Source organism: Neoarius graeffei, chromosome 22 (genome assembly GCF_027579695.1).
Source record: "Neoarius graeffei isolate fNeoGra1 chromosome 22, fNeoGra1.pri, whole genome shotgun sequence".
Taxonomy (NCBI): Eukaryota; Metazoa; Chordata; class Actinopteri; order Siluriformes; family Ariidae; genus Neoarius; species Neoarius graeffei.
In genome coordinates this window covers 19,094,566-19,106,885 of record NC_083590.1, presented here as the reverse complement: position 1 = coordinate 19,106,885, position 12,320 = coordinate 19,094,566, and the positions used below count along the sequence as shown (strand labels likewise).

The 12,320-nt window shown below is 39.7% G+C and overlaps 1 protein-coding gene across 6 annotated transcripts in view; it reads left to right on the top strand.

The window, feature by feature from the left end:
• The window catches only part of si:dkey-81h8.1 (uncharacterized protein LOC100034657 homolog), a 36,740-nt gene that overhangs the window by 6,922 nt on the left and 17,498 nt on the right, over positions 1–12,320 (top strand). For all 6 annotated transcript variants that reach the window (XM_060904555.1, XM_060904558.1, XM_060904556.1 and 3 more), the window contains exons 2-5: positions 1,663–1,809; positions 2,113–2,229; positions 3,311–3,367; positions 3,560–3,697. In XM_060904555.1, coding sequence (XP_060760538.1) covers positions 1,714–1,809; positions 2,113–2,229; positions 3,311–3,367; positions 3,560–3,697 — 408 coding nt within the window. In that variant the 5' untranslated portion in view covers positions 1,663–1,713. The remainder of the gene's footprint in view (positions 1–1,662; positions 1,810–2,112; positions 2,230–3,310; positions 3,368–3,559; positions 3,698–12,320) is intronic.

Sequence of the window (12,320 nt, the reverse complement as noted above, 5' to 3'; positions counted from 1 at the left end):
CTAGCAACACAAGGCTAATCTAGGCCTCCACCACGTGTAGTTAGCTACACGAGGCTAAACACATGGTCAAGTCCTACACACACACACACACACACACCTCACTGCTTGTATATATTGATTTATTATTTTTATCTTTGTATAATAAATTCATTTATTAAACAAACTGTGTTTATTTGTGAACAATATCTGAAGTCCCCAATCTTCTCAAAGAATTCAAAAGGGTGCAAATGTTATATAATATGGTAAGTGATCTTAATAATTTGGAAATGTACCATAATTTAGCTGTTTGGTAACTTATTATTAAGCACCAGGATTAATGGTATGATTCACTGAACGGTTCATTGAACGATTCACTGAATGAGACTGATTCTATGGTATGATTCACTTCAAGTGAGTCAAAGTAAATGATTCAATGGGATTGATTCATTTTAATTATTAACCTTCAAATTTAATGAGACTGATTTAACGAGATTGATCACTTAATACCAATAATTAACTGATTGCACCCACAGTGATAACTGTAGACTTTTCAGTGGACTACAACCTTTTTAAGGGAATGCGATGTAGTCGACCGTTTATCATGTCCCAGATCAAGCCGCCATTTTTCCACAAATTTGCAGAATTTTTGCCAAATTCTGAATATTCACATCAAAGATTTAGTTTTATCTGTATTATTTCTTTCATCATTTTATTTCAAATTAAAACCAACATCACCATTCAAAACCGTATAGTTTATTGACTGAGTATATTTAGTGGGGGGACCCCCACAGCACCCAGTTTCTGAGACAGACCCTTATAAAAATGAGTGGGCATGTCTGTGAATTCGTATATGAAAATGAGCATGGGCGTGTCTTTGAATTAGTATAGGAGCATGAGCATGTCCTTCAGTTCATATGGGAAAATGAGAGTGGGCGTGTCCTTGAGTTTATATGGGGAAATGAGTGGGCGTGTCCTTGAGTTTGTATGGGAAAATAAGTGGGTGTGTCCTTGAGGTCATATGGGAAAATGAGTGGGCGTGTCCTTGAGTTTATATGGGGAAATGAGTGGGCGTGTCCTTGACTTCATATGTGAAAATGAGTGGGCGTGTCCTTGAGTTCATATGTGAACTCAAGGGGTGACCCTGTACAGGATAAGCAGTTACAGATAATGGACAGATGTGTCTGAGTAGGCGTGCCCTTGAGCTTGTATATGGAAATGAGTCGCTCTAAGTGGGCGTGTCTTCAAGGCCATATTTGGAAACGAGAGCAGCTTTGAGAAGGCATGTTTTTGAGGCCAAGGATGGAACTGAGTTCAGCTTTGGATTTGTCTTTGAGTCTTGTATATGGAAATACGTGAGTCTGAGTAGGAGTTACCTTGAGGCCATATATGGAAATGAGAGCGGCTCTGAGTGGGTGTCTGAAATGAGAATATCTCAGGGACGGTATAAATAGATATAAAACATCACAATGTCTTTGTGTTCTTGTACTTTGTGTAAAATAATTCAGCAATAATTAAAACTCCATCCAGTAATTTCCAAACTGTGAGAAATTCTGAATTAGCCTCCTGCTCCTGCATACTGCTGGTTTTTGTCGTACGGTTACCTCTCTGTATTTGCCCTCACCTCCTTCCATCTCTCTCTTTCTCAACTATTTATTCTCCTTTTTGTTTTTTTTTTAATCTCAGGCCCTGTACGTGGCACTCTGAGATTTGTTTTGTATAATAACCAATAACAGTATGGGGATTGAGAGTCAAGTCCCGGCCCAGCCTGCAGGCAACCTGACCCCCAGACAGGTGAAGACTTTCCAGAAGGTGGAACCAAAAGCTTTAGGGGTGAGTGCCACTCGGTGTCATGTAAATAAAAGCACTAGGCGTGATTTTACACTGCAGTAATGTTACAGTGCATACAGTTTTAAGCTCGAGTATTAGAGTACTGACAGTGATTGTTAGAGTAGCATGGGATTTGGAACATGACCAATAGGATCAATGACTTAAGGAGGTAGTGTACATGTGTTTGAGTCTTACTTCTTTAGCTTAACCATTATAAACAGCGGGGGGGGGGGGGGGGGGGGGTAAATGACAGATCTTGCACATTCTAGATGTTCTGAAATGAATTTCTTCTTGTCTGTATTTAAGTCGATCCAGATCATCATCGCTGCTTTTTGTCTGTGCCTGAGTGTCTCCATGCTTCAGATCCAAAATGAAGTTCACTTTTACCCCGACCTCATCGCAGTGGGAGTGATCGCCTTGCAGGTGAATCCCAGCACTAAATCTCAATGGCTTGTACACATCTGAACAGAAGTAACACTGTAGTATAAAAGCTAATGGTCAGTCTGTTGTCCAGTACACAACAGTGACACGCTCATGTTCCAGGATGAAATCTTGTTTAACAAGCAGAAAAACACCAGGACACTTTGACTTGCCTTAAAAAGAAAAAAAGAGAGATGGAAGAAAAATAAAGTCCAGCGAGTGGTTTTAATAACAGACGAGAACATATTTGGTGTGTCAGATTACTTAACAGTTATTCCACGAAATCGAGTCGTACATGAGCTGATAGTTATAAGCCGTGTACGATGAGATTGAGCGGAATAACTGCTTTATTCTATCCACATTCACTGGATTTTGAGAAACGGAGCATTTTTATTTTTTGCAAATTCGATAAATAAAACTTTTATACAAAACGCCCGACAAAATCATTTCCACTTAGAATGTAAACAAACCGGTGAAATGACAGGAGCAATTTGTGAAAAATGCAATAATAATAATAATAATAATAATAATAATAATAATAACAATTATTGGAAAAACATACATTCTTACCATCAAATACCTTCATTCCATATTTTGTTGCTTTTTTTTTGTATTTTTTGGGGTTTTGTTTTCAAGTTGAGTTTCTATTCTGTCCTCGGTTGGTTCCGTAACACGCTCCGCCATTTTGTTTTTCTTCTTTAGGGTTTTTTGGCGGTTGGCAAACCGACTTAAAGGTGCATTACTGCCTCCAACTGGGCTGGAGTGTGGAACAGGAGATACTGGGAGGGGAACTATATTCTTTTAGCTATTTCTATTTCTTTTAAATATTTGGTAACAAAGTGATATATCTGACTTGATGTGCTCCACCATTGTTTTTCTCTACTCACGGTATATGAGCTAATATCCTCTTAGTAGAGTAGCCAATCAGAGCGTACGATTGCTCCTATCATATCCAGCGAATGTGAATAGAATAATTGCTGATATCTGAAGGTAATGCTGGGGGTTATTACAGATATTCTATTCGCATTTTATGAATATAGAGTTTTTATTTGTGTAATAAAGCTCTAAGACTCTGTTTCTATAGATTCTTGCCTCCGGTTCAATCCTGATCCATGCTGGGAGGTCCCCTTCTCTTTTATGGGTGAGTTAGTGTGAAAATTTATCAAACAATTTCAAGAAAAAGATCATAAAAACCATTTAATATGGGAGAATGTGTTGTGTGGAAGACAAAAGGCCATGTTTAAAGTCAAAACATTTTATTGTATGCGAATACTGGCATGTTTGGTGCCATGTTAAATCCTTTCCCTCAATATATATATATATGTGTGTGTAGGTAAAGACTACGCTGGCCGTTCACCTTGTGAGCGCTGCGGTCGCCACTGCCGCTCTGGGCCTCCTGTCTCGCCACCTTCCCTACAGACAAGACTCGTATCACTGCGAGCACTGCAGGAGACTGGAGATCTACGCTGTGGTAACACACACACACACACACACTTTTGAGTCACGAAATAACAAGCCTGGGATACATTTCGAATCTCCTGAGCAAGTAATGCAGCTAACTGTTTCCACGTAGCAGGAATATCACCATAGTAACATAATCAAGGAATCTGCATGTTTAGTTGTATTATTAATAATCTAAAAAAATACTCAGGACATATTTGCATATTATATTCATGAGCATCCCTTTTATTGTGCATAGTCTTGATTTCGATATGTTCTTAGCTTTATCCATCGTATAAAAGCTGACGCTGGACACAAAACATTTCTTGTTTGATGGGTGACGTTGCATTATTTCCTTTAGTTAAACTGTACAAACCTGTAAATACAGTATCCAGGAATCGAGACTGTTGTGCATGCTCGTAATAAAGAAAAGATAATAGATAGTTAATCAGAATGAGTAAAAATATATATATCTGTCCTGTTACAGTTTTTCCTTTTAAAAAATTGCATGGATGATATTTCAAAGGACTGTACCAAAGTGCAAAATGAATTTGGCAATAAGATGCATCAGGCTGAGTGAGTTTATATGAATGGTTTTTAAATTACTTTTACACACTCTCTAATAAAGCTCTGTGAGACAGCAGTGAGGTCAGGAAGCTTGTTTTCTCACTTATTACTGTATATAGTACATTGATTAGTAGCTACATTTAGTGTGAAATAGTCAGAGCTCCGAGCTGGGGTTAGGACCCAGGCAGGCAGGCAAAAAAAAAAAACACAAAAAGCATTCAACTCTAGCTAAAAAAACAAACAAACTGTTTAGCATAAAAACATTCAGCGTCTCTAAGATGCCTGATAAACAGGGATATATTGTATATATGCTACACATTATTCTGTCCACATTCACTAGATATGAGCAATTGCACGCTCTGATTGGCTACTCTCCGACTAGGATATCAGCTCATATACCATGAGTAGAGAAAAACAAAATGGCGGAGCGTGTTGCTGAGCCAACCGAGGATGAAATAAAAATTCTACTCGAAAACAAAACCGTAAAAAATACAAAAAAAAAAGCAACAAAATACGGAATAAAAATATTTGATGGTAAGAATGTATCTTTTTTTATTTTTCAAGAATTATTATTATTATTGCATTTTTCACAAATTGCTCCTGTCATTTCACCAGTTTGTTTGCATTCTAAGAGGAAATTATTTTGTCAGACATTTTGTATAAAGTTTTTATTGATCGAATTTGCTAAAAATAAAAATGTTCTGTTTCTCAAAATCCAGTGAATGTGGATAGAATAAAACAGTTATTCCACTCAATCTTGGCATACATGGCTTATAGGCAACTTGGTGCCACGCGACTCGTTGGCTATCAGCTCATATACGACTCGATTTTGTGGAATAACTGTTAAATACACCCCAAGACATGACAATACTGAAGATTGATACACTGGTGTGTTCAGGAAATGCAAAAGACTTGAAGCTTTGGAGTCTTTTCAGTGACTCAAATACAACCCCGATTCCAAAAAAGTTGGGACAAAGTACAAATTGTAAATAAAAATGGAATGCAATGATGTGGAAGTTTCAAAATTCCATATTTTATTCAGAATAGAACATAGATGACATATCAAATGTTTAAACTGAGAAAATGTATCATTTAAAGAGAAAAATTAGGTGATTTTTAATTTCATGACAATAACACATCTCAAAAAAGTTGGGACAAGGCCATGTTTACCACTGTGAGACATCCCCTTTTCTCTTTACAACAGTCTGTAAACGTCTGGGGACTGAGGAGACAAGTTGCTCAAGTTTAGGGATAGGAATGTTAACCCATTCTTGTCTAATGTAGGATTCTAGTTGCTCAACTGTCTGAGGTCTTTTTTGTCGTATCTTCCGTTTTATGATGCGCCAAATGTTTCCTATGGGTGAAAGATCTGGACTGCAGGCTGGCCAGTTCAGTACCCGGACCCTTCTTCTACGCAGCCATGATGCTGTAATTTATGCAGTATGTGGTTTGGCATTGTCATGTTGGAAAATGCAAGGTCTTCCCTGAAAGAGACGTCGTCTGGATGAGAGCATATGTTGCTCTAGAACCTGGATATACCTTTCAGCATTGATGGTGCCTTTCCAGATGTGTAAGCTGCCCATGCCACACGCACTAATGCAACCCCGTACCATCAGAGATGCAGGCTTCTGAACTGAGCGCTGATAACAACTTGGGTCGTCCTTCTCCTCCTTAGTCTGAATGACACGGAGTCCCTGATTTCCATAAAGAACTTCAAATTTTGATTCGTCTGACCACAGAACAGTTTTCCACTTTGCCACAGTCCATTTTAAATGAGCCTTGGCCCAGAGAAGACGTCTGCGCTTCTGGATCATGTTTAGATACGGCTTCTTCTTTGAACTATAGAGTTTTAGCTGGCAACGGCGGACGGCACGGTGAATTGTGTTCACAAATAATGTTCTCTGGAAATATTCCTGAGCCCATTTTGTGATTTCCAATACAGAAGCATGCCTGTATGTGATGCAGTGCCGTCTAAGGGCCCGAAGATCGTGGGCACCCAGTATGGTTTTCCAGCCTTGACCCTTACGCACAGAGATTCTTCCAGATTCTCTGAATCTTTGATGATATTATGCACTGTCGATGATATGTTCAAACTCTTTGCAATTTTACACTGTCGAACTCTTTTCTGATATTGCTCCACTATTTGTCGGCGCAGAATTAGGGGGATTGGTGATCCTCTTCCCATCTTTACTTCTGAGAGCCGCTGCCACTCCAAGATGCTCTTTTTATACCCAGTCATGTTAATGACCTATAGATAGTTTTCACTGACGTCACGGCATCCCGGGGAACGCCCCCCAGCCGCCATCTTGGTGGGCAAACAAAATGGACCATCACCACTACCAGCCACGTTGTCTCGGACAAATTTATTAAGTTATATAGTCAGTTTTCTAAAATAAAGAACAATGTCGGCAAAATCAAGCAAACGGAAGTATATGGATACATTGGACGACATCTCACGACAACGGTATGCAGCCAATCTGGCCTTGATTGGGGGAATTGACCCTACGAAGTGGACAAAGAAGCACTTTCCAGTGACTGTGCAGGGCTGCCATCTATATTGTACCCTGATATTGTGAACTATTTCGTAAATACTAAAAGCGCCTACACACTTGATGACCTCAAAGCATACAAGTCACTGGAGTCATACAATTATTTTGTCTGTGGCTGGGTCCGCGAAGTCCGCCATATAAAAACCAGTGAGAGCCGTGTCCTAATTACAGCCAAGGTATGTAAACATTTGAATTTTAGAGCTCTCAACACTGCATATAAATATATGTGTGTGTATAATATCGAGTTGATTTAAGACAAATTTTATATCCCTTAGTGGTATTACAGTACCATGTAAACGTACACTCAGCGGTTCCAGTTAGGCATTCTCTAGAGATTGTTTACATGATGTTTTGGTTTCCAAAAACAAACTTAAACACAACTGATTGTTTATTTAAACAACTTACCACTTATAAAATGATCGGAGCAGACTCTGCTGTGTTTGGAAGGCTGAAAATCCTTGCGGTTGATTCTCGCAAGCCATTGATTCCTCCTTTGTATGCTGAGTTTCTTTGTTTGCTCACCTTCGTGCTCCCGTACAGTGGGAATTCCATAAAAGCTCCGCTTGACTTCATCATTTGACCTATTACGACAGCCGTGAATACAACGAGTCTGCACCATTGCTAGCTTTATATAGTAGTAATGTAACTATAAATGTAAATAAAATATAAATTAATGTAACTCGCGCGCTACAATGTGTGCTCAGTGACCCGTACGGTAAGCTGGCCCACCAAGATGGCCACCACCAGGGAATCCCCGACTCTGTGACGTCATGTGAAAACTATCTATTGCCAATTGACCTAATGAGTTGTAATTTGGTCCTCCAGCTGTTCCTTTTTTGTACCTTTAACTTTTCCAGCCTCTTATTGCCCCTGTCCCAACTTTTTTGAGATGTGTTGCTGTCATGAAATTTCAAATGAGCCAATATTTGGCATGAAATTTCAAAATGTCTCACTTTCGACATTTGATATGTTGTCTATGTCCTATTGTGAATACAATATCAGTTTTTGAGATTTGTAAATTATTGCATTCCGTTTTTATTTACAATTTGTACTTTGTCCCAACTTTTTTGGAATCGGGGTTGTAGTATGAGTCATTCTGTTAAATGATTTGTTAGTTCAGTTAACTGGTTTGGCCAAAAGTGCAGCCTGATCATGCGGACGTCTCAAGAGCTATTCAGGTGAGATTAGATTTACGTGGGGATGTAGGGTTATGGAATGGAATGTAAAGGAATACACTATATAGCCAAAAGTATGTGAACGCTTTTTGCTCAAACTGTTACCATAAAGTTAGAAGCATACAATTGTGTAGAATGTCGTTATATGCTGTAGTTTTATCATTTCCCTTTCACTAAAAGGAACTAAAAGTCTAAAGTCCTTTCCGTGCCATGCCCTGGTCTTCCCAGGCAGTCTCCTGTCCCAGTACTAACCAGTGCAGAGTTTCCCAAAAGCATCGTAGCACAAAGATCATCGTTAAATGGTAGAGCGAGCAGCACAATGAACACTCTCTCTCCTCTTAGTGTTAAGAGGCTTTTGGGAAACCCACCCCGGCCGTTAAGGCGGCGCCAATCTCTGCTTCTACAGCCCTCAGCCTCTTACCTATACAGCTAGGGTTACAGCGGGGGGCTAGTCCTTGGGTAATCATGAAAGTTTGACTCCCCACTCACATCTGTGTTGCAGCGTGCCTCACCAGACGGCAGGAGGTACTATTTTTATGATGGTCTTTGGTACGACTCAACCGCGAGTAGAACTTGCCATCTCCCGATCGAGAGGCAGACACGCTAACCACTAGGCCAGTTCACGGCAATAAAAGGAACTCAAAGGCCCAAACCTGTTCCACCATGACAATGCTCCTGTGCACAAAGTGAGCTCCATGAAGATATGGTGTGTTAAGGTTGGAGTGTAAGAATTTGAGTGTCCTGCACAGAGCCCTGATTGAACTCAACCCCACTGAACACCTATGGGATGAACTGGAACACTGACTGCACCCCAGACCTCCTCATCCTACATCAATGCCTGACCTCACTAATGTTCTTGTAGCTAAAACAGCCACGTTCCAAAATCTAGTGGAAAACCTTCACAGAAGAGTGGAGCTTATTATATCATGATATCATTATATCATACTATTTTACCAATATCAAGTACTTTTATTCCATATTTTGTTGCTTATTTTTTTTGCATTTTTTGGGGTTTTGTTTTCGAGTCAAGTTTTTATTTCATCATCGGTTGGTTCAGCAACACGCGCCGCCATTTTGTTTTTCTTCTTTTTTTTTTTTTTGGCGGTTGGCAAACCAACTTAAAGATGCATTACCACCACTGACTGGGCTGGAGTGTGGAACAGGAGATATTGGGGGGGAAAAAATCTATATTCTTTTACTTGATGATAAAGTGATATATCTGACTTGATGCGCTCCGCCATTTTGTTTTCCTCTTCTCACAGTATATGAGCTGAGTACAGAGTAGCCAATCAGAGCGCACGATTGCTTATATCCAGTGAATGTGGATAGAATAATAGAATTTATCATGAAAAGTAACATTAGTTGAGCAAAAACTGAGTGAAGAATGTGTTGGTACAAAGTACGTGAAAATAACCAAATAAGCCAAATAATCAGTGCATGCGTCACCTGGGTTTGTTTGTTTGTTTGTTTTTTGCTGAAACGCTAAATGAAACGGTGCCTTCATTAATATGTTTGCGGTGGTTAATTTGCTGAACTAATGTCCATTTAACTTGTAGGTGGTCATCCTTCAGACCCAGTGACCTGGTTATCATGCTGTAATGTTTGCTCATGTATGTGGAATTATTTTTTGTCCTTTTTAAATAAAACATTAGTCAGTGAAGGTCATATGAATTTATGGCCCAAATTCATTGCATAAAAAGTAATCCAGGTGGTAACTCACTCGGTTATGTTGTTAACATGCTGCTGCTTGCATTTTTCTAATTTTAAGTAATGCAAGAAAGTAATGCTAGTTCAGTCTAAAGTGTTAAATGTAACTCTCCTCCCATAATTTGTCTTTTCAGATGACTGAATCTGAAACTTGTGTAAATTATTCACTGAGCAGCATTCCTGATGTGCATCCTGATTCAGCCTCGGGCGAGTTTAGTTACAGTGGTGCTTGAAAGTTTGTGAACCCTTTAGAATTTTCTATATTTCTGCATAAATATGACCTAAAACATCATCAGATTTTCACACAAGTCCTAAAAGTAGATAAAGAGAACCCAGTTAAACAAATGAGACAAAAATATATTATACTTGGTCATTTATTTATTGAGGAAAATGATCCAATATTACATGTCTGTGAGTGGCAAAATTATGTGAACCTTTGCTTTCAGTATCTGGTGTGACCCCCTTGTGCAGCAATAACTGCAACTAAACATTTCTGGTAACTGTTGATCAGTCCTGCACACCGGCTTGGAGGAATTTTAGCCCATTCCTCCGTACAGAACAGCTTCAACTCTGGGATGTTGGTGGGTTTCCTCACATGAACTGCTCACTTCAGGTCCTTCCACAACATTTTGATTGGATTAAGGTCAGGACTTTGACTTGGCCATTCCAAAACATTAATTTTATTCTTCTTTAACCATTCTTTGGTAGAACGACTTGTGTGCTTAGGGTCGTTGTCTTGCTGCATGACCCACCTTCTCTTGAGATTCAGTTCATGGACAGATGTCCTGACATTGTTCCATCAATGATGGCAAGCCGTCCTGGCCCAGATGCAGCAAAACAGGCCCAAACCATGATACTACCACCACCATGTTTCACAGATGGGATAAGGTTCTTATGCTGGAATGAAGTGTTTTCCTTTCTTCAAACATAGCGCTTCTCGTTTAAACCAAAAAGTTATGTTTTGGTCTCATCCGTCCACAAAACATTTTTCCAATAGCCTTCTGGCTTGTCCACATGATCTTTAGCAAACTGCAGACGAGCAGCAATGTTCTTTTTGGAGAGCAGTGGCTTTCTCCTTGCAACCCTGCCAAGCACACCATTGTTGTTCAGTGTTCTCCTGATGGTGGACTCATGAATATTAACATTAGCCAATGTGAGAGAGGCCTTCAGTTGCTTAGAAGTTACCCTGGAGTCCTTTGTGACCTCGCCAACTATTACGCGCCTTGCTCTTAGAGTGATCTTTGTTGGTCGACCACTCCTGGGGAGGGTAACAATGGCCTTAAATTTCCTCCATTTGTACACAATCTGTCTGACTGTAGATTGGTGGAGTCCAAACTCTTTACAGATGGTTTGTAACCTTTTCCAGCCTGATGAGCATCAACAATACTTTTTCTGAGGTCCTCAGAAATCTCCTTTGTTCATGCCATGATACACTTCCACAAACATGTGTTGTGAAGATCAGACTTTGATAGATCCCTGTTCTTTAAATAAAACAGGGTGCCCACTCACACCTGATTGTCATCCCATTGATTGAAAACACCTGACTCTAATTTCACCTTCAGATTAACTGCTAATCCTAGAGGTTCACATACTTTTGCCACTCACAGATATGTAATATTGGATCATTTTCCTTTATAAATAAATGAGCAAGTACAACCCCGATTCCAAAAAAGTTGGGACAAAGTACAAATTGTAAATAAAAACGGAATGCAATGATGTGGAAGTTTCAAAATTCCATATTTTATTCAGAATAGAACATAGATGACATATCAAATGTTTAAACTGAGAAAATGTATCATTTAAAGAGAAAAATTAGGTGATTTTTAAATTTCATGACAACAACACATCTCAAAAAAGTTGGGACAAGGCCATGTTTACCACTGTGAGACATCCCCTTTTCTCTTTACAACAGTCTGTAAACGTCTGGGGACTGAGGAGACAAGTTGCTCAAGTTTAGGGATAGGAATGTTAACCCATTCTTGTCTAATGTAGGATTCTAGTTGCTCAACTGTCTTGGGTCTTTTTTGTTGTATCTTCTGTTTTATGATGCGCCAAATGTTTTCTATGGGTGAAAGATCTGGTCTGCAGGCTGGCCAGTTAAGTACCCGGACCCTTCTTCTACGCAGTCATGATGCTGTAATTGATGCAGTATGTGGTTTGGCATTGTCATGTTGGAAAATGCAAGGTCTTCCCTGAAAGAGACGTTGTCTGGATGGGAGCATATGTTGCTCTAGAACCTGGATATACCTTTCAGCATTGATGGTGTCTTTCCAGATGTGTAAGCTGCCCATGCCACACGCGCTAATGCAACCCCATACCATCAGAGATGCAGGCTTCTGAACTGAGCGCTGATAACAACTTGGGTCGTCCTTCTCCTCTTTAGTCCGAATGACACGGCGTCCCTGATTTCCATAAAGAACTTCAAATTTTGATTCGTCTGACCACAGAACAGTTTTCCACTTTGCCACAGTCCATTTTAAATGAGCCTTGGCCCAGAGAAGACGTCTGCGCTTCTGGATCGTGTTTAGATACGGCTTCTTCTTTGAACTATAGAGTTTTAGCTGGCAACGGCGGATGGCACGGTGAATTGTGTTCACAGATAATGTTCTCTGGAAATATTCCTGAGCCCATTTTGTGATTTCCAATACAGAAGCAT